The sequence below is a fragment of the Suricata suricatta genome, chromosome 12, assembly GCF_006229205.1.
Source record: "Suricata suricatta isolate VVHF042 chromosome 12, meerkat_22Aug2017_6uvM2_HiC, whole genome shotgun sequence".
NCBI classification, from domain to species: Eukaryota; Metazoa; Chordata; class Mammalia; order Carnivora; family Herpestidae; genus Suricata; species Suricata suricatta.
Window position 1 is genome coordinate 83,985,220 of NC_043711.1, and position 22,233 is coordinate 84,007,452.

General features: G+C 40.4%; 1 protein-coding gene across 1 annotated transcript in view; it reads left to right on the top strand.

Annotated features, from left to right (window-relative positions):
• Nucleotides 1-22,233, top strand: part of PHF20 (PHD finger protein 20) — a 113,888-nt gene that overhangs the window by 25,216 nt on the left and 66,439 nt on the right. Inside the window, exons 4-8 of the mRNA XM_029917944.1 lie at nucleotides 2,006-2,177; nucleotides 3,879-3,963; nucleotides 13,150-13,229; nucleotides 17,314-17,701; nucleotides 21,477-21,590. Of these exons, the coding sequence (XP_029773804.1) occupies nucleotides 2,006-2,177; nucleotides 3,879-3,963; nucleotides 13,150-13,229; nucleotides 17,314-17,701; nucleotides 21,477-21,590 (839 nt within the window). The remainder of the gene's footprint in view (nucleotides 1-2,005; nucleotides 2,178-3,878; nucleotides 3,964-13,149; nucleotides 13,230-17,313; nucleotides 17,702-21,476; nucleotides 21,591-22,233) is intronic.

Genomic DNA, 22,233 nt, shown 5'->3' on the forward strand with positions numbered 1-22,233 from the left:
TTTGTGAAAAATAACCACATGGAGTGATGGGAGCCTGAACTTGGAGAGTGACTGAAATTGGAATGGGTAGCTAGCGTCTGGAGCTTTGGGAGTGAAGAATTGACAGGACACATGACCTTTGGGAAGGCTAGGGAGAGCAGAATTCATTTGCTGAACGTTTATTGAATGCCCAGTCTGCAACCTCCAGTGAGAGGATAAAGGCAAACAAACGGCCTTAGAGGTTACTGGTGTAGGAGTGGAGAGGACAGAGTATACAGGCAGAAGAAAGCAGACATGTTGATTTAGGTAGCACATGTTATGATAGCAGGGTACTAGGTGCTGGATACAAGGCAGGCAGGTAGTGGTATAAATCCAAGTTGTAGGGAGAAAATATAGGTAGAAGCTAAACTTTTTCAATCTAGAATGGCAGTCTGATTAATACATGTGTATTTAAGGAACAATTGCAAACAATACTATTTTTTGAGAGACAGAGAGAGACAGTGCGAGCAGGGGCGGATCAGAGAGAGAGGGAGACACAGAATCTGAAGCAGGCTCCAGGCTCTGAGCTAGCTGTCAGCACAAAGCCTGAAGCAGGGCTTGAACCCCCGAACCGTGAGATCATGACCTGAGCTGAAGGCTGATGCTTAACCAATTGAGCCATCCAGGTGCCTTCAATACTATTTATTTTTAACCATTTATTTTTGGAATGAGCAATACTATAATATGGTTGAAAAAAATAATTAAAAGGCACACTACAAAAAGTCTCTCTTTCACTTTTGTCTCTCTGCTCCTCCATACTCAGTTCCCCTCTTGTGTCAGTTAGGTTTCAGTCCTGGAAACAAAACCACTCTGGGTACTTTAACCACAAAAGGATTTAACACGAGAAATTGGGTACCTAGAAAATTGTTGGAAGCGTTGGAGGAGTGGGACTCAAGGTTGCTGCCCTTGAGTATCAATGTGAAGGACCCACCCTGGAGCTGTGTTATGGAGTGACTACTGCCACTGCCCCACTGCCACCATCACCCTCAACACTGCTGCTTGATACTTAAGAAACTGGTAACTATACATTAGATCCTTGCTTATGCAGGCCAGTACACCAGTATCACCAGCTTGTTTAAAGCTCTTAGGCCCTAACTCCACCTGCTGAATCAAAATATGCATTTTAACACGATCCTCTGATGATTCGCATTCCATGAAAGTTTGAGAGGCCCTGCAGAGGAGCCCTGGGTTCGGCCACTACAGATGCCTCTAACCCCACAGGTCTCCATGACCTCCATTGCCAATTGTTAGGGAGTCAGGGAAATGTAGTTGATTTTCCAACTCTCATTCTAGAAGAAAGGGAGATTGAAAGAGCCCATCTTTTGATATGATCATACTTCTGTAAGTAACCATGGTTAGTTTTTTTGTGTAAGATATTTTTATGCATGTTTAAGCATATGTGACTATACTTTTTCTTCTTAAAGAAGCAGTTGTTTACTATACACAATGTTCTGTACCTTGCTCTTTTCATTTAATAATTCGTCCTGAGAGATCTTTCCATATCATGACATAGAAGTTTTTTTTTTAACAGCTTCATGGTATTCTATATGGATTGCAAAATTCTTAAATTGAAACTAATACAATCTGGGTTGCATGGTCATTCTAATTTATTGGTGTATGTAAAGTATAATCTAGTTGAATGTTTGCTTCCTGACTCCTTTGTGTTTTGGTCCTGTGTATATGTCATCTTGTTTAACTTGGCTTATAATCCACTGTGCTGGGTATTTTCCTTCACTCTACATGACAGAACTCAGGTCTGAAAGGTCAGGTTAATAGTTCATAAACTAAGGAATATCCAGGTTGGGATTTGAACCCCAAGTCTGTTAACCTCTATAATTTGTGAATTGACAAAATTGCACGAGCCTTTAAATGGTAGGCTTTATTTAGTACTTTGGTAACCTGGCACTTTGGGAAGAGGTTTGGAAGGGTATTGTTTTGGATATTTTGTGTGGGTATTAAAGGCATTTAACTTTTTTTTTGGACTCAGGTATCCAGCTCACATAGAAGACATTGACTACGAAGAAGGAAAAGTACTCATCCATTTCAAGCGTTGGAACCATCGTTATGATGAGTGGTTCTGCTGGGACAGTCCTTATTTACGCCCTTTAGAGAAAATACAGCTGAGGAAAGAGGGCTTACATGAAGATGAAGGATCTTCTGTGAGTATCAGACCTGTAATGAGCTGGGTCAGCCATTAGGTATTTTATGTTCCAGCCTTTGATGTTCAGTGTGAAAGTCAGTAGCAGCTGGAGACCAATCCTTATTTAGGTCTGTAGTTACAGCTCTGAGATCTCCATGGCACCTGGGGTTCTTGAAGAATCCCAGTTGTCAGTTGTCTATATGATGTGATTGATGTGACAGGTCATTGAGAGAAACATTGTGGATGCATGGGGACCTTATCTCTTCCTTTTACACTACTGTATCTCTTTGGATTGATTATTTATTTATTTAGGTTATTTATAAATATCTTAAAATTTTTTTAAATGTTTATTTTTGAGCGGGGAGGGACAGGGGGAGGGACCAGAGAGAGAGGGAGGCACAGAATCCGAAGCAGGCTCCAGGCTCTGAGCTGTTAGCACAGAGCTCGATGCGGGCCTCTAACCCACGAACTGTGAGATTATGACCCCAGTTGAAGTTGGACGTTTAACCAACTGAGCCACCCAGGTGTCCCATAAATGTCTTTTTTTAAATGTTTATTTATTTCTAAGAGAGAGTGTGAGGAGGGGAGAGGCAGAGAGGAAAGAGAATCCCAAGAAGGCTCCATGCTGTCGGTGTGGAGACCAATGTGGGGCTCAGTCTTATGAAATTGAGATCATAACCTGAGCTGAAATCAGGAGTCAGATGCTTAACCAACTGAGCCACGCAGGTGCCCCCGCCCCCTTTAGATCATTTATTAAACTTATTTTTTATCTTACCATTTATTAAGTAGTCATTCCCTGTGGAACCCCATTTCAAGGTCTTTTATAAGGTCTTAAACACTTGGAATTGGACTGTATTCCTTTTTCCTTTTATCACTATGTCTGGAGCTTTTACTGATTTCAGAATAAGGATGAAGTACTAGTTTTGCGGTTTTAATATTTTAAATAATTATTTATAAGAATTTTTTAAAGATTTTATTTTACTTTCTTAAAGTAATCTCTCTACCCAATATGGGGCTCAAACTCACAACCCTGAGATCAGGAGTCACTTGCTCCACCGACTAAGCCAGCCGGGCACCCCAAGTTTTGAGTTTTTTAAACAAGCATTAAGACATCTGCAGAACTTGTGCTGCCTTTGGGTCTGACTCAGCCTTGGATTCTGTTTTTCATTTTAACCCTGGCCGGGAAACTTGAACTCTTGTTTTCAGTGTGTGTTGTTCCACCATTCCTCTCCTCCACCCTGTCCCCACTGTTTAGGATTATTTATGTTGTTCAATTTGCTTGCTCAATATTCATTCTATAAACTATATTAAATGTAAATTGCATGCTAGAAAAATAGTATGAAATATTAAAGGTGAATGAGTGCTTTCTTTGGCAAAAGATCCTTTAAAAGTGTGGGTGGCATGAATGCTGCTTCCCTCCAGATGAAGTAGCTTCCCTCCTTCTAACTTGTATACCGAGTGTGTTGCTAGTGGTCCTGGGCTCAGGGACAGGGCAGGGACTGTCATCAGTGCTGTGCTATGCTTGCCCAGACCTCCTGCAATAAGAAGTCTTGTGTCTCGCGCTTTTGTTTTGACTCTCAGTGCTTCCGTCTCAGTAGCCATCTCCCCTTTCCACTCTTGTCAATCCAGCTACTTTTATGAAATCTGGTACTGTGTGTGTCCTATGAAATTGGACTGGTAACAGGTTTTTTTGGTGTGTGTCTTTTTTAATGTTTTTTAGGAATTTCAAATAAACGAGCAGGTCCTTGCTTGCTGGTCTGATTGTCGTTTTTACCCAGCCAAAGTCACTGCTGTTAACAAGGATGGTAAGGCATTTGAGTTGTAATTATTTTTACTCATTATGTAGGGGGGGAGTTTGTAACATTAGAGTCTGAGAGTATAATTTGAGTATGTATTTATTGCTGAGGAGCCCTCTCTTTTCAAGTTAATCCCTATGTCAGGAATTAGGAAGAAATTATAAATGGAGAGAAAGCTGGGTTAAAAAGAGAAATTTGATTCTTTGCCTTCTAAATTTTAGTAATTGTTTTCTAAAACAGTATGGTTCTAAAAAAACAGTAATATAATTATGGTTCATCCGTCCTTCTGCTGGTAAGTTTGCAAGTTCTTGTCCAAGAGTTCCTAAGAGATGAAAAATAAGCCTTAATATTCCTTTTACTTACTTGTAAATAGCCTAGAAATGAAGTGAACATTAATAAACATTTCTTAAAAATACAGTTTGTGAGGGGCACTGGGCTGGCTCAGTCAGTAGAGCATGGGACTCTTCATCTCCGGGTTATGAGTTCAAGCCCCGCATTGGGCTTGGATCTTACGTAAAAAACATGCTTTGTGGATGCAGGGTGATTAAGGGTGGTCTGTAGTATCAAAGTTATTAGTTGAAATTGTGGCCTTGGGATTTAGAGCACTGAATTGGGATGCCTTTGCCAGTTTAGATAGAACCTGTGAAGAGTCAAGACTCAGAATATGACCCAGAGAGGCTGTTTTTGCTAGTACAAAGGCAGAAGGTGAGTTAAGAAGATATTATGTATGGTCAGCATCCTGAGATTGAGAGAACAGACTCTGGGTCCAAATGATACATTTTTTTGTGGTATTTTCTGTCAGGATGTTTGTGGTATGTCCATGATCTCTTCAGTGACTGTTTAGACTAGTCAGGCCTCTTAGTACCACTGTTTGTGGTGACCATATGGTCAGATCGACTTTTTATTCAGTGAATGTTTTCAAGTATTCATTCAGCACTCTTGTTAAATTGTTGGACCTGGGGCTGACCAAATTTTGTGTGAGAATAGGTTGAAATGGTAAAAAATGAACATATATTTGCATGTAGCAGAAATTTCTGTTTCTATATTCACTCCCTCCTAAAGCTGCTCCCGACCTCCACCTACTAGGCCACTGTAGGTTAACTTGGCTACCAGATGCAGGTTATCCTAAAAACACAATCCTCTTGTCTCAGGCTTCCAAAACAAAGTTGTATCTTTTTTTTTAATGTTTTACTTATTTTTGATACAGAGACAGAGCTTGAGAGGGGGAGGGGCAGAGAGAGAAGGAGACACAGAACTGGAAGCAGGCTCCAGGCTCTGAGCTGTCAGCACAGAGCCTGATGTGGGGCTCGAACCCACGAACATGAAATCTGACCTGAGCTGAAGTCAGAGGCTTAACCGACTGAGCCACCCAGGCGCCCCCAGGTTGCATCTTTTAAGATGCCTAAGCAGTCACTGAATACTCCAGTTCATGGCTAATTCAGCCTTTTTAGATAGTCCTTGTTTCCCTACATTTCTTTCCTTTTTAATGCTTATTTATTTATTTATTTATTTATTTTTTTGAGAGGGCACAAGCAGAGGAGGAACAGAGAGAGGGAAACACAAATCTGAAGCAGGCTATCAGTGCAGAGTCCATGAGATCATGACCTGAGCCGAAGTCCAATGCTTAACTGAATGAGCCACCCAGGTGCCCCTTCCTTAAATTTCTTTCTTTTTTTCTATAATTTATTTATTTTTTATAATTTACATTCAAGTTAGTTAGCACATGGTGCAACAATGATCTCAGGAGTAGATTCCTTAAGCCCCTTACCCACTTAGCCCATTCCCCCTCCCACAACCTCTCCAGCAACCCTCTGTTTGTTTTCTATATTTAAAAGTCTCTTATGTTTTATCTCTCTCCCTGTTTTTATATTGTTTTTGCTTCCCTTCTTTTACGTTCCTGTTTTATATCTTAAAGTCCTCATATGAGTGAAGTCATATGATATTTGCCTTTCTCTGACTAATTTTGCTTAGCATAATACTCTCTAGTTTCCTTAAATTTCTTTTATAAGCTTGTGTTCAAAATAGAATCCTTTGTTATTATTTTTCATATGTATCACTTTAATCTAAAAACATATTTTAAAGGAAAGCTTACATGTTATTAAACTGCTTTTTAGTAAAGGACAGTTTAGTTTTTAAGTCTTATTTTCAAGATTAAAATTTTTTTCTGCTCTTACTGCATTTAAATCATATAATATGAAATACAGGTATTCTGTGTGTACATAGATGTGTTCCTGAAAGTCTATTAGGTTGATTTATGGTGATCAATTCAGTATATTCCCCCTGAATAATATCCACTGGACATGTGCTCCCTTGGGGGAAGTGGCTGTCCCTTAGGTCACATAAAAGTTGTAGTAGTAACTGGGGTAACTCCGTAGATAAAGGAGGTTGTAGAAAGGAAGCAACATTGGTCTTTTGATCCAGTGATGTCCCAGAGTCACATGGAGGACAGAAATGGGGCCAAGGGGTTCAGATAAGGGAGTGGCAAAGGAGAAAAGTCAGATTGAAGAAGAATGGTTTGGGGAGCCTGGGAGCAATCTCTTAGAGGAGTAGGATGGGGTCTTGGTGGAAGGAGGCTTAGGAATCCACTGTTTGCATCTATGTAGATCCCAGAGCTGGGCATCATGGATTTAAAAAACGAAAAAAAGAGAAAAGATCTAGTTCAAGGCTGTATGAAGTGGGAGTTGATACACAGCCACCAGGAGGAGGTGGTACAGGAATAGAATGGTGCAGATAAATCATGAGAGGAGGAGGGAAGGACCCCTGTCTACAGTTACTGTTTTTTTGTGTGTGTGGATGAGTCTGGAATATTTTGAAATAATTATTTAAGGACTAAGAGTCATTTGCTACATTATTAGACATAGGTAAGATTTTTAAATGTCTTTTAAACTGGGGCAACCAGAGCTTTGCAAGTTGTTTCAAAAAATTTTTTCTGTTTATTTCCTTCATGAGCTAAAATTATAGATGGTGGAGTCTTCAGATAATGATTGTCCCTAAAACAGTCTTTTGCTACCCTAATTATATTGGTTCTGTTAGCTCTGAATTCTGTCCAGCAAATTTTAGTTATTTGAAAGACCTTAAAAATGAGTGGAGGGGTGCCTGGATGGCTCAGTCTGTTTAAGGGTCCAACTTTGGCTCAGGTCATAATCTCCCAGTTGGTCAGTTTGAGCATTGAATGGGGCTCTCTGCTCTCAGCACAGTGCCTACTTCAGATCCTGTTTCCCATCCTCTCTCTGCCCCTCCCCTGTTGGTTCTCTCTTTCTCTCTCAGAATAATACACTTGAAAAAAATGTGGAAAATGAGTAGAGATTTCTGCCAGAACCAGTTTTCCCCAGTTCTTTGGTCAGAAGTCTTTACTGGTTCTTGAGATTAATTGGAAGGGAGAGGAGAGGAAGGTCACGGGGCAGGGGCAATCCTGAGCATTAGTGGAATTGGCTGGGTGGTATTATGGCCACATCGTGGATTGTGAAGGAAAGCTAGCCTTTGTGGGTGGGAGCTCAGATCTGTGCCTGATTTTGAGAAGAGGTAATGACTTTTCAGTGCTGCCTTTGGGTTAGATTTTATCCATGGGATCTGGTGGGCAGTTTCTAGTTCAGTGTGATTCTAGTCATTGCAGGATGTGGGCAGGGACAATCCTGGACTCTCTTTGCACTCTTTGCCTGGTATTTTCTGCTCTGCCTCAGTTTCTCATCTGCTGCAGAGGCTGTCATAGTTTAATGGCTCTGGGAGGAGAAGCTCTGCTGGCACAGTACCCCCTTTATTTCCTGTAAAAGTCATTCTGTCTTGTTTGTGCTGCTAGAAGCTGAGCATATAGTGAAATCACACCCTGTAGATTAATCTTTGGGAGGCTTGGCCTCATTTTCTTTCCCACACTTAACCTCCTTGGTGGTTTTCCTGAGGCTGAGCATTGAGTCTGCTGGCATTGGGAGTCTCCTGTGAAACACAACGAAATGGCAACTTTAGAGTTTCGTATTTAGCACTTGGAAACTGGGCAGGGCAGTGCAATGTTACTTAGCCCTTTTCACCTGGAACAGTTCTTTGGCAGTGGTAATTACACATCATTTCATGCGAAGGCAGCCACACCTGGTTAGCTTTGTTAGCCCCCTCGTCTGTGTTGGAGGAAAGAACGGGAATTTTTGCTCAGAAGCCATCCCTGGTGAGTTGACCTCAGCTCTTTGCTGCAGCTTCTCAGCTTCCCCTTTTCACACTGGGTATGTCAGAGCCACTTGTGTGTCAGGGCTTTGTGTCCCCAGTCATGGACCAAGACCATGCTGCTCTGTAAGGCATTCTCTGGGGGAAACTGAAAGTAGGTTTGCATTTACAACAAAATGAGGAATTGTTCCTTCCTGTTGACCTGTGGTTCTTTAAGTTGAATGAATCGGCGAATCAGGTCCCTTTTCTTTAAAATTATACATATTCTTTTGTTACATGTTCTCTGTTCCCTCAGTTCAGTCTTTGGTCTAGTGCCTGAAGTCTGCATTTGTAAGAGGAGAGTCTATGGAAATACTTTTATTTCTAGAGTCTCTTGTTGAAGCAGTTACTATTTTTTGTCCTCATGCTGTAACTGATCCTATATTTGAAATGTGGGGATGTTGGGACTGTGTGAACAGCTTTGCACAGAGATCAAAGGAAAATTTAGGCCCACCACACACACAGGTGCTAGCTTGGCTCTTACCTTCTATGTGGGGAAGGGGTTGGCACTCTCCTTTTAAAGTGATTGGTGGATAGTAATAAACGGAACCACTTACTGATCCCTTGGTCTGTAACCGTTCCTTTGCTAAGCAGTTTCCATATCTGAGCTCATTTAGTATTATTCACACAGACATGGAAAGGTTGTTGCCATCAACCCTGTCATTTTACGGATGAGGAGCTAAGCCAACAGCAGAAGCTGCTTAAGGTTACAGAGCATGTACATAATTGACAGAGCTGCGACCTGAATGTAGGTCTCAGGGGCTCCAAAGCTCCTGAACTGCAGTTCGTACAGTCCCAGGCTGTCTCTCTGAGGCAGAGTTTTCCTAAAATGACAGGCATTGTCAGGGGCAGGTGTTCATGGGGGGGTGTGTACCCACATGACGGATATGATGGTAGGGTGGTTGTAGATGGTCAGTACTTTGTGGAGCTTGGTATCTTGAGGGCCCTGAGTGGGAGTCTGGATCTGGTCCCAGTCCTTGCTCCTTGATTACCAGCAGTTTACTGTCCTTTCTCTGGACTCCTGTGCAGTAGAACTTGAAGAAGGAATTGGAACAGATGAGCATTTTTAGAAATTGTTGACTACAGAACCTAAGCCCATTATGTAAAATTGGCTAAGAAGAAATGATGGGGGAGGGGAAGGCATATTGCAAACTTGTATATATCTCTCTGCCCACCCCTGAAGGCACTTCCATGAGAACATCAGGACTTTGAGAATCCATGTTTGAAAACTTTGGGTCTCCTATCCTGGACATTCTGGAATTCTCTAACTCTTGTAGAATGAGTGGGTTAGAGAAAAGGCCCTTAAGTCACAGTTATGGTAGATTTCAAGAGCAGCAGAAATCTATTCAGAGTCACTTGTGCATCCCCATTTCCTTGGCCCTAAAGAACATCAGTTTGCTATGCATCTCTAGTTTTTTCTTCCATCCCTTCTATACTTAACTGACTGCTATAAGGTTGTCTGTATACTGAGTTTTTAACCCCCAGAGGCACATGTTTATTTATTTTGAGGGAGAGAGAGAGAGAGCTTGTGGCATGAGTGGGGAGGGGCAGAGAGAGAGAGGGAGAGAATCCCAGGCAGGCTTCGTACTGTTAGTGCAGCCCAACTTAGGGCTCGAACTCACTATGAGATCATGACCTGAGCCAAAGTCAAGAGTCTGATGCTTAACCAACTGAGCCACCCAGGTGGCTCAGGAGAGGGGCTTCTTAAGGGAGACTGAGACAAGGGGATGCACTTATTTTTCTACCATTTACATGTTATTTGTTAGATATTATTTGTGGCTGTGGGAGAACTCTGTTTTCAGCCACTCATGGGAGGATTCCAGGGGAGAACATTCTTTTAGTTGTAAAGGAACCATTAAAGTAGATTTGGGGCCTCTCTCCAGAAGTGGGCCTTGGCCACTACTTTCTGTGGGGTGTGTTGTTCTTTTCCTTCTGATTTATTGAAGCTTGGGTTAGGCTGTGTATGATTATGGGAGAAAGTTTTGAGATGATCCTTTGAGTTCTTTGGAAGTAAAAAGGGTCAGGGCCAGAATATTGCTGTCTAAGGACAGTGATCCATGAGTACCTTTGGCCATGGTGTGACTCATTTCAGAGTGGTCATTGATGCTCTGGGTCAGTGGTTTGGATTTAAGGCTGAAGGACTTGAGAAATAGGCAGTTTGGGGTGACGGACGAAGAATTGGTCGGAGGTCAGCAGAGAGGTTAGATGTTTTTGTTGTTTTTAGAGAGGCTTAGATTCTAATCCTAGCTCTATTTAGTTCTGTTTTAGCTCTTTTTGAAACTCACTGCGAACCACTTTATTTAAGACTTCTCTTTTGAGTCTGCCATCAAGAGTAAGCTTCAAAATTGACCTCAAATAGCTGAAAATGTTGGACTGTTGGGTAGCATGACTAAATGTTACCCTTCTGGATGTTTGAAATGTCTGTAAAAATGGACAGTTTTTATTTTGATGTAATTGGTGCTTTCTTGGTAAGATAGATAAAGGGGTATAGGCTTGGGTGGCTTGTTGGCACACTTGGTATTACAAGATTTCTTTGTTTAAAAAAAATTTTTTTTTTTTACATTTAGTTATTTTTGAGAGACAGAGACAGATTACAAGTGGGGGAAGGGCAGAGAGAGAAGGAGACAGAATCTGAAGCAGGCTCCAGGCTCTGAGCTGTCAGCACAGAGCCCAGAGCCCAACGTGGGGCTTGAACTCAAGAAACTGTGAGATCATGACCTGAGCCAAAGTCGGATGCTTAACTGACTGAGCCACCCAGGCACCCCAATATTGTAAGATTCATGAGAGAGAGGTTCTTAATGTTCCCATCCCCAGACTGGCCAGAATTGTGTCATGGTTGCTTGAAAAGGGTATGTTTAGAGTTCATAGCATTGCTTAGCATTGCTTCTTTGCTTGCCGGTGCCCTCACACTAGAGGCAGGAAGACAGGCTCCCAGGCCTTTGTTATAAGAACTCATCAATCACCGGTGAGCCATCTTATGTAGAATCCTTTAATCAACCCAGCATAACGCTATATCCTTGTATCTAGTTTTCTAGCCACTTTGTTCTGTGGTGGTGGCACTTGTGACAGATAATTAACTTTATTTTGTAATTACTGAGAGTTAAGTTTAGTAGGTAATTACTAATTGTCTATGGCAGTGGTTCTCAGACTTTAGTGTGTACCAGAATCACCTGAAACACTTGTTAAAATATATTTATTTCTGTGTCACACTCTCAGAATTTTTGATTCTGTATATTAGGTGTGGTGCTGGTAACTTACATTTCTCACAAGTTCCCAAGAGTTGCTGATGCTCCTGCTTTGGGCACCACACTTTGAGAAGCCCTGATCTACAGTTAATCAGGTGCTTGTGAAATAGACAGGTGTGGGATGTGGTCCCTGGCCGTGGAGAGCCTGCCTTTGATTTGGGATCTGCCTTCTGCATGAAGGTAGACCTAAGTTGAGGCTCTGTAGGCAAAGTGCCAACATGAGTCTTCGAGAAGTTCAGAGCAGGGTAAAATCTAGGTGGGAAGTCAGGAAGCTTTTACAGAACTATTTCGGTCTTTGAGCTGATCACATTCGAGGCAGAAAATACTTAGATAAAGATGTGGAGGTGAAAATATCACAAGACAGTTTCATTGGGTGTCAAGTAGCTCATTACTTTGAGTTTGTGGGTATTGTTAGCTGGTAATGAGAAAGTTTGGAAAATAATTGGGCTCAGATTGCATTGGACTTTGAACACTATAGAAGGAGGCTTTCATTAGAGGTGGCTAGCCATTGACAGGGCCCTGTTTAGGTCTGGAGGAGAGATGGGGTGGGGTGGAGAGAGAATGTATAAGAAGGAGGTAACTAGCCAGAAGGTCTTAGACTTCCTTCTTTTATTCTTTCACTCCCAGCCCTTGGGACTTTTTTTCCCCATCCTGTTTGATGTGAAATTGATCCTGAAAGCTGACTGATCCCGTGTTTACTGGTAGTAAACCATTACGTGATTACCAGAAGTTCACTGGTAATCTTGACAAGATTAACAGATTCTTGTTTTTATAATCTCTGGGTCAAAAAACCCAAAACAAAATAAAAATAAAATGTAGGGGAGGTGGGTTCTAAGATGGAAAAGTTTGAAAATGTTGGTTTGAGTGCAACTAATGAGAAGTTTTGTATTGTAGTTGGATGCCTCATTTGGGGAGAAGATTATTTGGATTTTTAGCTTCAGTCTTATAGCAATGATTTTTGTTAGATTTTTTTACTAATGGAAAAATCTGACAGTGCTGTGGCACCATTTAGTGTTTTTGGCCAAGCCTCTATTTTTAAATATTGTAATATGAAGGTCATTCTTATAGGTTATGAGATTAATATGACATCTAACAACCTAATACCTTTAATAAGCAGTCATGTTTCTTTTAAAGTTTAATGGATATTACCACTCTGAAGCCTAGAACATACTAATAAAATTAATAATTCACCAAGCAATAAATAAATCTGCATTTTCCTCAGTTTTAATCTTAATTGTTTTACTGCTCTTTGTTCTTGGCCTAAATTCAATGCAGTTTTTTTTTCTTTTCATGAAACATCATAAACAAAAAGAGTTGTATTTTTTCTTAAGTTTATTTATTTATTTTGAGAAAGGGAAGGAAAGAACATGATCAGAGGGAGGGGCAGAGAGAGAATCCCAAGCAGGCTCTGCACTGTCAGTGTGAAGCCCCATGCTAGGCTAAGAGATCATGACCTGAACCAAAACCTAGGGTTAGATGCCCAATTGACTGAGCCACCCAGGCACCCCCAAAATGAGCTGTTTTTGATGGATTTTGGTCTATATGGGATAAAGAGAACACTTACTATGTAATCTTGACTAAGAAATGAAGGCATGCATACTAGTTATTATCTTGGACATAAATAAGACCAAATGTGATTCCTAATATTGTAATTCTCATACAGTTATTATTGTGGTTGGAGCTCCCTTGTGTTTATGCTTTGAAAAGTTTTGTTGCTTTTATGAAACTGCCAGTTAAATCATGATATCTCCTTGAATTTTAGGTACTTACACAGTGAAATTTTATGATGGAGTAGTTCAGACTGTCAAACAGATTCATGTCAAAGCTTTTTCCAAAGATCAGGTGAGAAATGTGGTTTCGTGCTTTGTGGGATGAATAATGCTAACATTGTAATTTTGTTTCTCAAATAAAGGTATTATATTTATTTATGATGGCAAAGTATTTCCTTTACCTGACACAATTTCACTAGAAAGCAACACACAGGTTTGTTGAAATTGTTAATATTTGTCTCTCTCTGCCATTTCCTGTTATCTGTTTTCCTCATTTTTTTCTCAAAAGTGTCTTATTATTACTCTTTTTTTTCCTCTCCCTGTGCCCTGGCCCCAGAGCTGTTATTCATCATAGGGAACTTGCTGAAATGCTTGAGGAAACCTAGAGTGTATTTTTTCCTCATCTAACTTTGTCCTTCGACCTTATGATCATGACTTGGTGGTTTCAAAGCTACAGTTTGGCTTGGATTTGGCAATCGCTTGAGCTAATGTGCCTGGTTTGAAAATTTTGTTTCCTTTTGTCTTGGTCACCATGCGTGTGTTTGCTTGAGCATGGGACGGGAGTTTTGATACTAGAAATATGGTCCATCCAGACATGACCATCTAGAAATGATGCCTACTCTTCATATTTTCCCCCCTTTAGTCTCTCTCATGTTTATGCCCTAATGAAATAGTTGGGAAAGCAAGATCAAAATTTGAATTATTGATATTTTAAAAATTCTGATCATTAATAATTGTTACTCACTTCTATTTAGGTAGTTGTTGATGTGACAGTATTTGGTGATGCTGGAACTTGTCTTTTCTTATGATCAAATGCTTATCACAAGTTTTAGTAAATTCTTCTGTACCTATATTTAGCAATTTCAAAAGATTATGATACATGATATCTTTAAAGGTAGCCTTCATAATGTTTTTGCGTTTTGCCAGTTTTCCTTTTCAGATAGTTGAAACAGGTATAAAGCTTTAGCCCTCAAGAGGTTTTCTCTTCAATCATTTGCCTCTCAGGCATCTACAGAGCTGCTATACAGTACACTAAAATGTTATTTTGTGGGGTGCTTGGGTGGCTCAGGCAGTAGAGTATGTGACTCTTGATTACAGGGTTGTGAATTTTTTTAAAGTTTTTTTTTTTTAATGTTTATTTTTGAGAGAGAGAAAGAGAGACAGAGCATGTGTGGTAGAGGGGCAGAGAGAGACGGAGACATAGAATCCAAAGCAGGCTCCAGGTTCTGAGCTGTCAGCTTATAGCCCGATGCGGGCCTGGCACCCATGAACTGTGAGATCATGACCTGAGCCGAAGTTGGAAGCTTAACCAACTGAGCCACCCAGATGCCCCCAAAGGGTTGTGAATTTGAGCCCTATGTGTGGCATAGAGTTTACTTAATAAAAAGTAATTTTGGCCTTAAATTTGGCATTTTTTTAAAATTTAAAAGTTTTCATTTATTTATTTTGAGAGAGACCAAGACCTTGTGAGTGGGGGAGAGACAGAGAGAAAGAGAGAATCCCAATCAGGCTCCACGTTGTCTAGCTCAGAGCCTGATGCAGGGCTTGAACTCATGAAACCACGAGATCATGACCTGAACTGAAATCAAGAATTGGACGGACTCTTAACCGACTGAGCCACCCAGGCACCCCTTTGGCAAGTTTTGTATTGAGTTTGTGGAATAAGTTAATATAGATAGAGGACCATATTAAGAAATTATTCAGACTTGTCAGATTGTATGCAGAATCTCCTCAAATAGAAGTGTAGGGCTCCAAATAACAAGTATTCAATGGTTTACTCTGCTATACTCAATAAATTGATTGATAGCACTTGTGATGCTTTGTGTTGGAGATGAGCACTTTACCCAGTGTGGATTTGTGGGTGCTTCATTTCCCAATTCCCAGCTGTCCCTGAGTGTCTCACTTCATCTCAGACCTGGTGGGTAGTCAGGAATGGGCCCATGGCTCTTGCTTGTATTTGGTTTTTTTCCAAGATGGCATCATATTTGGATAAAAGACTTCTCAGGTTTCTTCAACCCTAAGAATCTAGGGTTCCATAAGGCTACATACAGAGCTTAACTTTCAATTTGCCTTTCTCTTTTAATCCTCTCCCTGCTCCAACTCTCAAAAAAGTACCCAGAAGTTAAATACAAGGAAGGTCAAAGAGCTAAGGCAAGCCAGCCCAAGATTATCAGGCTCCCTACCACAGGGACCAAAGTCTGGCTGCTGGGGTCTTTACTCACAGCCTGGTAATAAATGCTGGTACAGAATAAGGTGGTTTCAGAGGCTGGCAGTAACCTGGCTCCAAGGGCCTTTTCTGCAGTGGGGCACACCTAACACGGCCAGGCTGTATAAGAAGCGGTGTTTGTTGGCCTTGTTAGAAAGCTTCTTCCCATAGGCATCTGGAAACTGGGTGTCCCGTGCCTTCGTAGGAGGCCAGCTGTAAGGCCCTCCCTCCAGACAAGGTATTTAAGCCATGGAGAGCAGCTCCTGGCCTGTGGCCATCGCAGTGGATGGTCACATGCCTCCAAAGCTTAACTTACGAAAAATATCTGTCACAGACAATTTCTAAAGTTTATATTACTAGAATAGATTGAGGTTTTTTCTGTATGACCATACTGTTCTAAATGTTTCGATAATTTATATATTAGGAATATTTATCTTTCTTGACGTTAGAAAAATAACATTAACTGTAGATAACTTGGAAACTATAGAAAAGCACAAAGAAAGTAAAAGTGATGTAATTCTGTCATCTAAATACAATATGCTCTTAACACTGGCATATATCTTTTTGTGTTTTTTGTAAATATTAATATATATTTTCAAATTTGGGGTCATATAGTATTCTATATCTTGCTCTCTTTTTTTTTTAAGATCGGGGTTATATCTTGCTCTTTTAACAAGTAACATTTTCTCAAGTTCTTAATAGTATATGAGAATATGGCTTTTCCTGGCAGTTTAGTTTTCTGTAATATACATGTAACTCTACTTTGTGTAATCAATTCCCTAATGGTTGCTTATAAGGATATGGGTAAATTTGGTTATATAAGTCCGATTATTCTGTCAGAAAATTCCATTTCTAGGAATTCATTCTAGTTCAAAAGTACAAACTTTTAATTCTTTTGACACAAATTGTCAACATGCTCCCCTTCCCCCCAAGGTGTGGTTGTTATTTATAATTCTCCCAGCGGTTACTGAGGAGTGCTTGCTCTCAAACCTGACTGCTTTCAGAAAGTTTTGGGGACCTGAAAAATTTCCTTCTAGGGTCTAACCTTGTTTTTTTTTTTTTTTTTTTATCCTATGGGACAAATTAAACTTTCACTCACTGAGTATTTGGGCACTCCTTCTAGCTTTTGTGAGAGATTTGTGTGACTAGTGTGTGCTAGGTGCTGGGGATCCCATATGAACCTGATATGGTGGCCCCTGCTGTCCTCTTGAGGTCTTGGAAGAGAGATACATACACAAACTTAATTGTAGTTTTGCAAACTCCAGAGCTTTCAGAGCTGACTTTATTAGAAGACAGTCACACCAGGACACAAGTTTTAGAATGAATTCTTTAAAAAGTCATTTAGGAGGAAAGTAACCAAGAAGTAATACGTCTGTCCAGTGGACAAAAACTTAGTAGCTCAGGAACACAGTAGGTGTTTTGTTGGCTTAGGCATAGTCTTTACCCAGTTAAAGACTGGGTTGGACAATCTTTACAGCTTTCCTATTTAGCTTCCATTTATCAGTTTGTGTTCTTCTCTACCCAGGGCATCAGCATCCACTGGCAAACTGAGCCAGGCCTCTGAAAGGCCCTGGGTCTGTATAGTCATGCTTGGGACGAGAAGGATGTAGCTTGGAGACATTTCCTTAGAATACCTCTGTCAGAAAGATTGTTTTGCAGAAGAGGTCCCTGGGATATTTGTCCCTTTAATTAATCCAGTGACTTATTAATCAAAATATAGATCACTCTCAGAAAGAATTGAACATGACTGTTGTTTGTTTGTTTTTTAAATTTAGGATTGGTTCTCAAGCCTAAGAGTATGGATGGGTATTTTCAGTGGTTCTTTCCATTATGTGATGTAGCACATGTCCTGTTTTAATTTGTTTGTCTTTATACATTTGCAAAAAACCATCTGATTTTATATTTGCAAGTAATCACAAAGTGTGTTTCATCGCTATTTTGCTCATTTTAGAATATTGTGGGTAATGCTAGGCCTAAAGAAACCGATCACAAAAGTCTTCCATCATCTCCTGATAAACGAGAGAAGTTTAAAGAACAAAGAAAAGCCACTGTCAATGTGAAGAAAGACAAAGAGGACAAAGCTTTAAAAACAGAAAAGCGACCCAAGCAGCCCGATAAAGAAGGAAAGTTGATCTGTTCTGAAAAGGGGAAGGTATCAGAGAAAAGCCTCCCCAAGAACGAGAAGGAAGATAAGGAGAACATTTCAGAAAATGACAGGGAGTACTCTGGAGATCCTCAAGTGGATAAGAAACCTGAAAATGACATTGTGAAGAGCCCACAAGAAAACTTGAGGGAGCCAAAAAGAAAACGAGGCAGGCCCCCTTCCATAGCTCCTGCTGGTGAGTTTCCCAAGTGGGGTCTGCAGTGGCAATGGCAGAGTGTTGTTCTGTGGCTCTTTGTGATTCTCTATCACTTCCATACTTCAGTCCTTAATTTTTATGCCTGACTTTGAATTGTTCTGTGATCTGTGGAGCTGAATTTAAGAGAGGCATGTACCCAGATGAATGTAAGTTGGGAAACATGTTCCTGACTGAGCTTCTGGGGTGGTGGATAACTGTCCACTAGATGCTTCAGCTTATGTGGTAAAACGTAACAAGCTAAGGCCTTTTGCCTGTGCCTATTCAACTAATCTCAGTTTAAGCAACCATAGTAGAACCTGGGATTAGGAAATAATAGTTTTTCTGAGGGAGATGAAAGAGGAAAGGAGACGTAAATAGATGTGTGTCTGACAGAGGCAGAGCCAAAGAACACTGGTCCTAGGAGGGCATAGGTGCATTGTGAAGTTGAGCTCTCTGGAGATTGATCATTGATTGAACATTTTCACCTTCTACATAAAAAGCTGAGGTGGCTACTTGGTACGAGTTAAGGTTAAAAGTACAGATTTAGGGAAGAATGTATAGGTATTTTAAGAAATTGAAATTTGGAGTTCTTGTAGAATAACCAAGAATGAAACACGTCCTGAATTTCTTTCTAGGCCACACCTTTCTTCTCTAGTCAGTTCAGTAGCATGAAGATCCTCTAGACTGAATGCTGGCTATGATAATCTGGCAGTGGTCTTCAGACTTTCTTGCTTGCATGTTTCCTACATGATATTGAAAAATTATGAGTCTCCTAGTATGTTTTAGAGTGGTATCTATTTTTATCACAAATTTAAATAGCTGCAAATGGTATATTTAAAATGTAAAATATGACATAAAATGTATTTTCATCACAACTGCACAACTGTAGAGTTAGCTCATTCATTGGTCCTGTGTGATGTGGAATGCAAAGCCAGTCTTGTCAATCCAAACAAAGTCTGCCTTAATTTACTTCAAATAAATGTATTAGTATTCATTCCCAGTAGATAGTCTTCTCACATCTAAGTTTTGATTCTAAGATGGAAATTAGATACAGAAGGATTTCTTCCCAGATGAATGAGGGCACCACCTCCTTCAGTAATTGTTTAACTGAGTTTTTCTGTCAAAAGCTAAGGATTTTGACATTGTCTCTAGGCCTAATGACAGCCTAGACTTGTACTGTCCAGTATGGTAGCCACTGGCCACATGTGGCTGCTGAGCACTTGAAATGTGGCTAGTCTGAATTGAGATGTACTGTGAGTGTAAAATATACTTTGGAATTCGAATACTGGGTGCAAAAAACAACAGGAATGTAAAATATCTCAATCATTTTTATGAGGATTACATGTTAAAATGATGTTTATGGATGTGTTGGGTTAAAGAAACTTTTAAATTCACTTTTTTTAAAAACTAAGAAATTGAAAATTACACATGTAGCTTGCATTCATGACTCTCATATTTCTATTAGTTAACGGCATAAATTCACTACTTCCTCTACAGGATCCTGGGAGAGAATTAAACCCCACTGCCCAAGGCATCCATAATGAATTGACTTCTCTATGCATTGAGAATTCTACTAGTTATAAACCATCCTAGGGAGAATTGAGAAAATTATCTCTGTGTTCTGTGTTCAAATGAGGAACCCCAGTTGAGAAAGTCTGGAGGTTTTAAACATCTGGGCAGTGAGGGTAGCATGTTAAGATGTAGGATGAGTGTTATGTACGCCTTTTTATGTAAGTGGAAGAAGGGCACTTATGCAAGGAGAGGTGGAAAATGAGAACTGGTGGATATCTGATGTGTCCTCATCTCAGCGTAGGAAAGCATGTATATGAGAAGTGAGTGCTCTGAAACAGATTCCTCTTCAGCTGCTCATGCTCAGGCTTGTACCTTCTGGAAAGTATATACTGGGGTGGTTGCACTCAATGTTGCTGATGCCCCTTTGAAGCCACTTGACTTCACTGAGACTAAGAAAGTGGGGAAGCATTTAGTTTATTGCTTTTATTTTGTAAGTGTAACATCTCATACAAAATAGGATTGATTTAATAGAGAATTGGTGTTTTCCAAGTTTGCCTGAGGTACTTCTTTCCAGTCAGAATCTCTGAAATTGCTAGTAGCCTCCCCAGAGGATTCTTACTGTAAGAAGAGTTTGGAAAACACTAATGTTCTATATAGTCAGCCCTGGATTGTATGTGGTATCAAAGTAAGAGGGCTTGTCAGACATCTCCTACGTAGTTCACTTCTCCTTTAAAAATTGCTTAGAATAAGTTCACTGGCCCAGTGAGGCATTCACTTGATTGGAACAAGATCTGAGCTATTTAGGGAGCGTTGTTTGTATTTTTTTAAATTTGGAATGTGTGATTTCCAAGTTCTCACCACTTGGAACAAAATAATGTTGGCATATTGGGAAGATTGAACTCAGGGAAGAGCCAAGGAGTTCAGCGCACTCATCACGTTTGCCCCTTCGGAGCTCAGCCCTGTCTCCTTTGATTTTTTGACGTGGCCAATATGAAGTTACTGGTCTTCAAGGAGTCTTCTTCCCACCCTCCTTCCCCTTACTCCTTCTCCCTTTCTTCCTTTATCCTTTCAGCCTTCATCAGACACTCCTCCTCTCCCCCAGCTCGCCTTCTTGACAAGTTTCCTAGTTTCATTTCTTTTGTTTTTTCTCCTGCTTGTTTTTGGATTCTCATCTTTCATGATTGGAGAGAGCTTCTTAAGTGTTGGGTTTAAAAAGAAAGAGTGAGTACTATCCAAGGGCTTAGAGTCTGCACTGCTAAATTATTCAGAGCTGGATTTGTTGGGGATCAGCAGCTTGGCCCGGAACGCTGACTATCAAATAGCATAGTCTCCCGAGATTTTTCTGGAATTGTTTTTAAGAGGTTATAAATGTTGATATTCTTTTTGGTCCCTCATAACTAAGACCAATGGCAACCTAACTAATTTAGCAAGTAGAGATTGAAAACAACACCCAAGCTATAGTCCCAGGTACACATCTTAGGAATTAGTCTGTATGGTGGATTTCCTGAGTATTGGAAAAGTCAAGTTTTGTTTTATTTTAATATTTATTTATTTTTGAGAGAGTGCAAGGGAGGAGGGGCAGATAGAGGGAGACAGAGGATCCTAAGTGGACACTGCGCTAATGGGAGCGAGCCTGATGTGGGGCTTGAACTCACAAACCATGAGATCATGACTGAGCCAAAGTTGGATCCTAAACTATCTGAGTCACTCAGGTGCCACAGAGAAATCAAGGTTTGATGAGGAGATTTGATGGTGGTAAAAATGACTTTTTTTATTATTGCCCTTGTACTATTATGTTTTAAAGTAGCCATGTTTGGGTGTAGTGTTTTAAAGAGAGGATTTTAGGAGAGAGGTGTATGTAGAGCTGGGTCATAGGAGAAACCAAAAAAAGAGATGAAGGAAGGGGCGTTTGGTTGGCTCAGTCATTAGGGTGTGCAACTCTTGATTTTGGGGTTGTGAGTTTGAGCCCCACATTGGGTGTAGATTACTTAAATGAATAAGAGATTACTTAAATCTTTAAAAAAGAGAGAGATGAAGGATGTCTACAGGTGTCAGCATCTCATGTTAAGGAAGTAGTTTCTTAGCCATTACACTTTTGTTTTCTTATTAGCCCTTTGAGGGTCTGTTTATCATGTGAGTGTGTGTGTGTGTGTGTGTGTGTGTGTGTGTGTGTGTGTGTGTGTGTTTTATTTATATATAATCATAAGGACTGGGCACTAAGAAATTACATAATTTTGTTTGTGTTGTTTTATGTACACTGTAGCTGTGGATTCAAACTCTCAAACTTTGCAACCAATAACATTGGAATTGAGAAGACGGAAAATATCAAAAGGAAGTGATGTCCCATTAAAACGTCCTCGGCCTGACAAAAAGTCATGTGAGTGTCCAGTTTGTGTATGTGTGGCTAGAACTTGATGTTGATTGGGTTAGCCTCCCCTGTACTCATCTTGTTTCCTATTCTCAATATATAGACTCTTAATGCTATTTTTTTCTTTCATAGTTTATTGTCAAGTTGGTTTACATATAACACCCAGTGCTCATCCCCACAAGTGCCCTCCTCCATGCCCATCACCCCCCTTTCCCTCTTCCTTCCCCCATCAGCCCTCAGTTTGTTCTCAGTGTTCAAGAGTCTCTCATGGTTTGCGTCCCTTCCTTCTCCCCAACTATTTTTCCCCTCTTCCCCTCCCCCATGGTCCTCTGTTAAGTTTCTTCTGTTACACTTACGAGTGAAAACATATGTTATCTGTCCTTCTCTGCCTGACTTATTTCACTTAGCATGACACCCTTGAGGTCCATCCACTTTGCTACAAATGGCCAGATTTCATCCTTTCTCATTGCCATGTAGTATTCCATTGTATATATAAACCACATCTTCTTGATCCATTCATCAGGTGATGGACATTGAGGCTCTTTCCATGATTTGGCTATTGTTGACAGTGCTGCTATGAACATTGGGGTGCATGTGCCCCTATGCATTGGGACTTCTGTATCCCTTGGGTAAATCCCTAGCAGTGCTATTG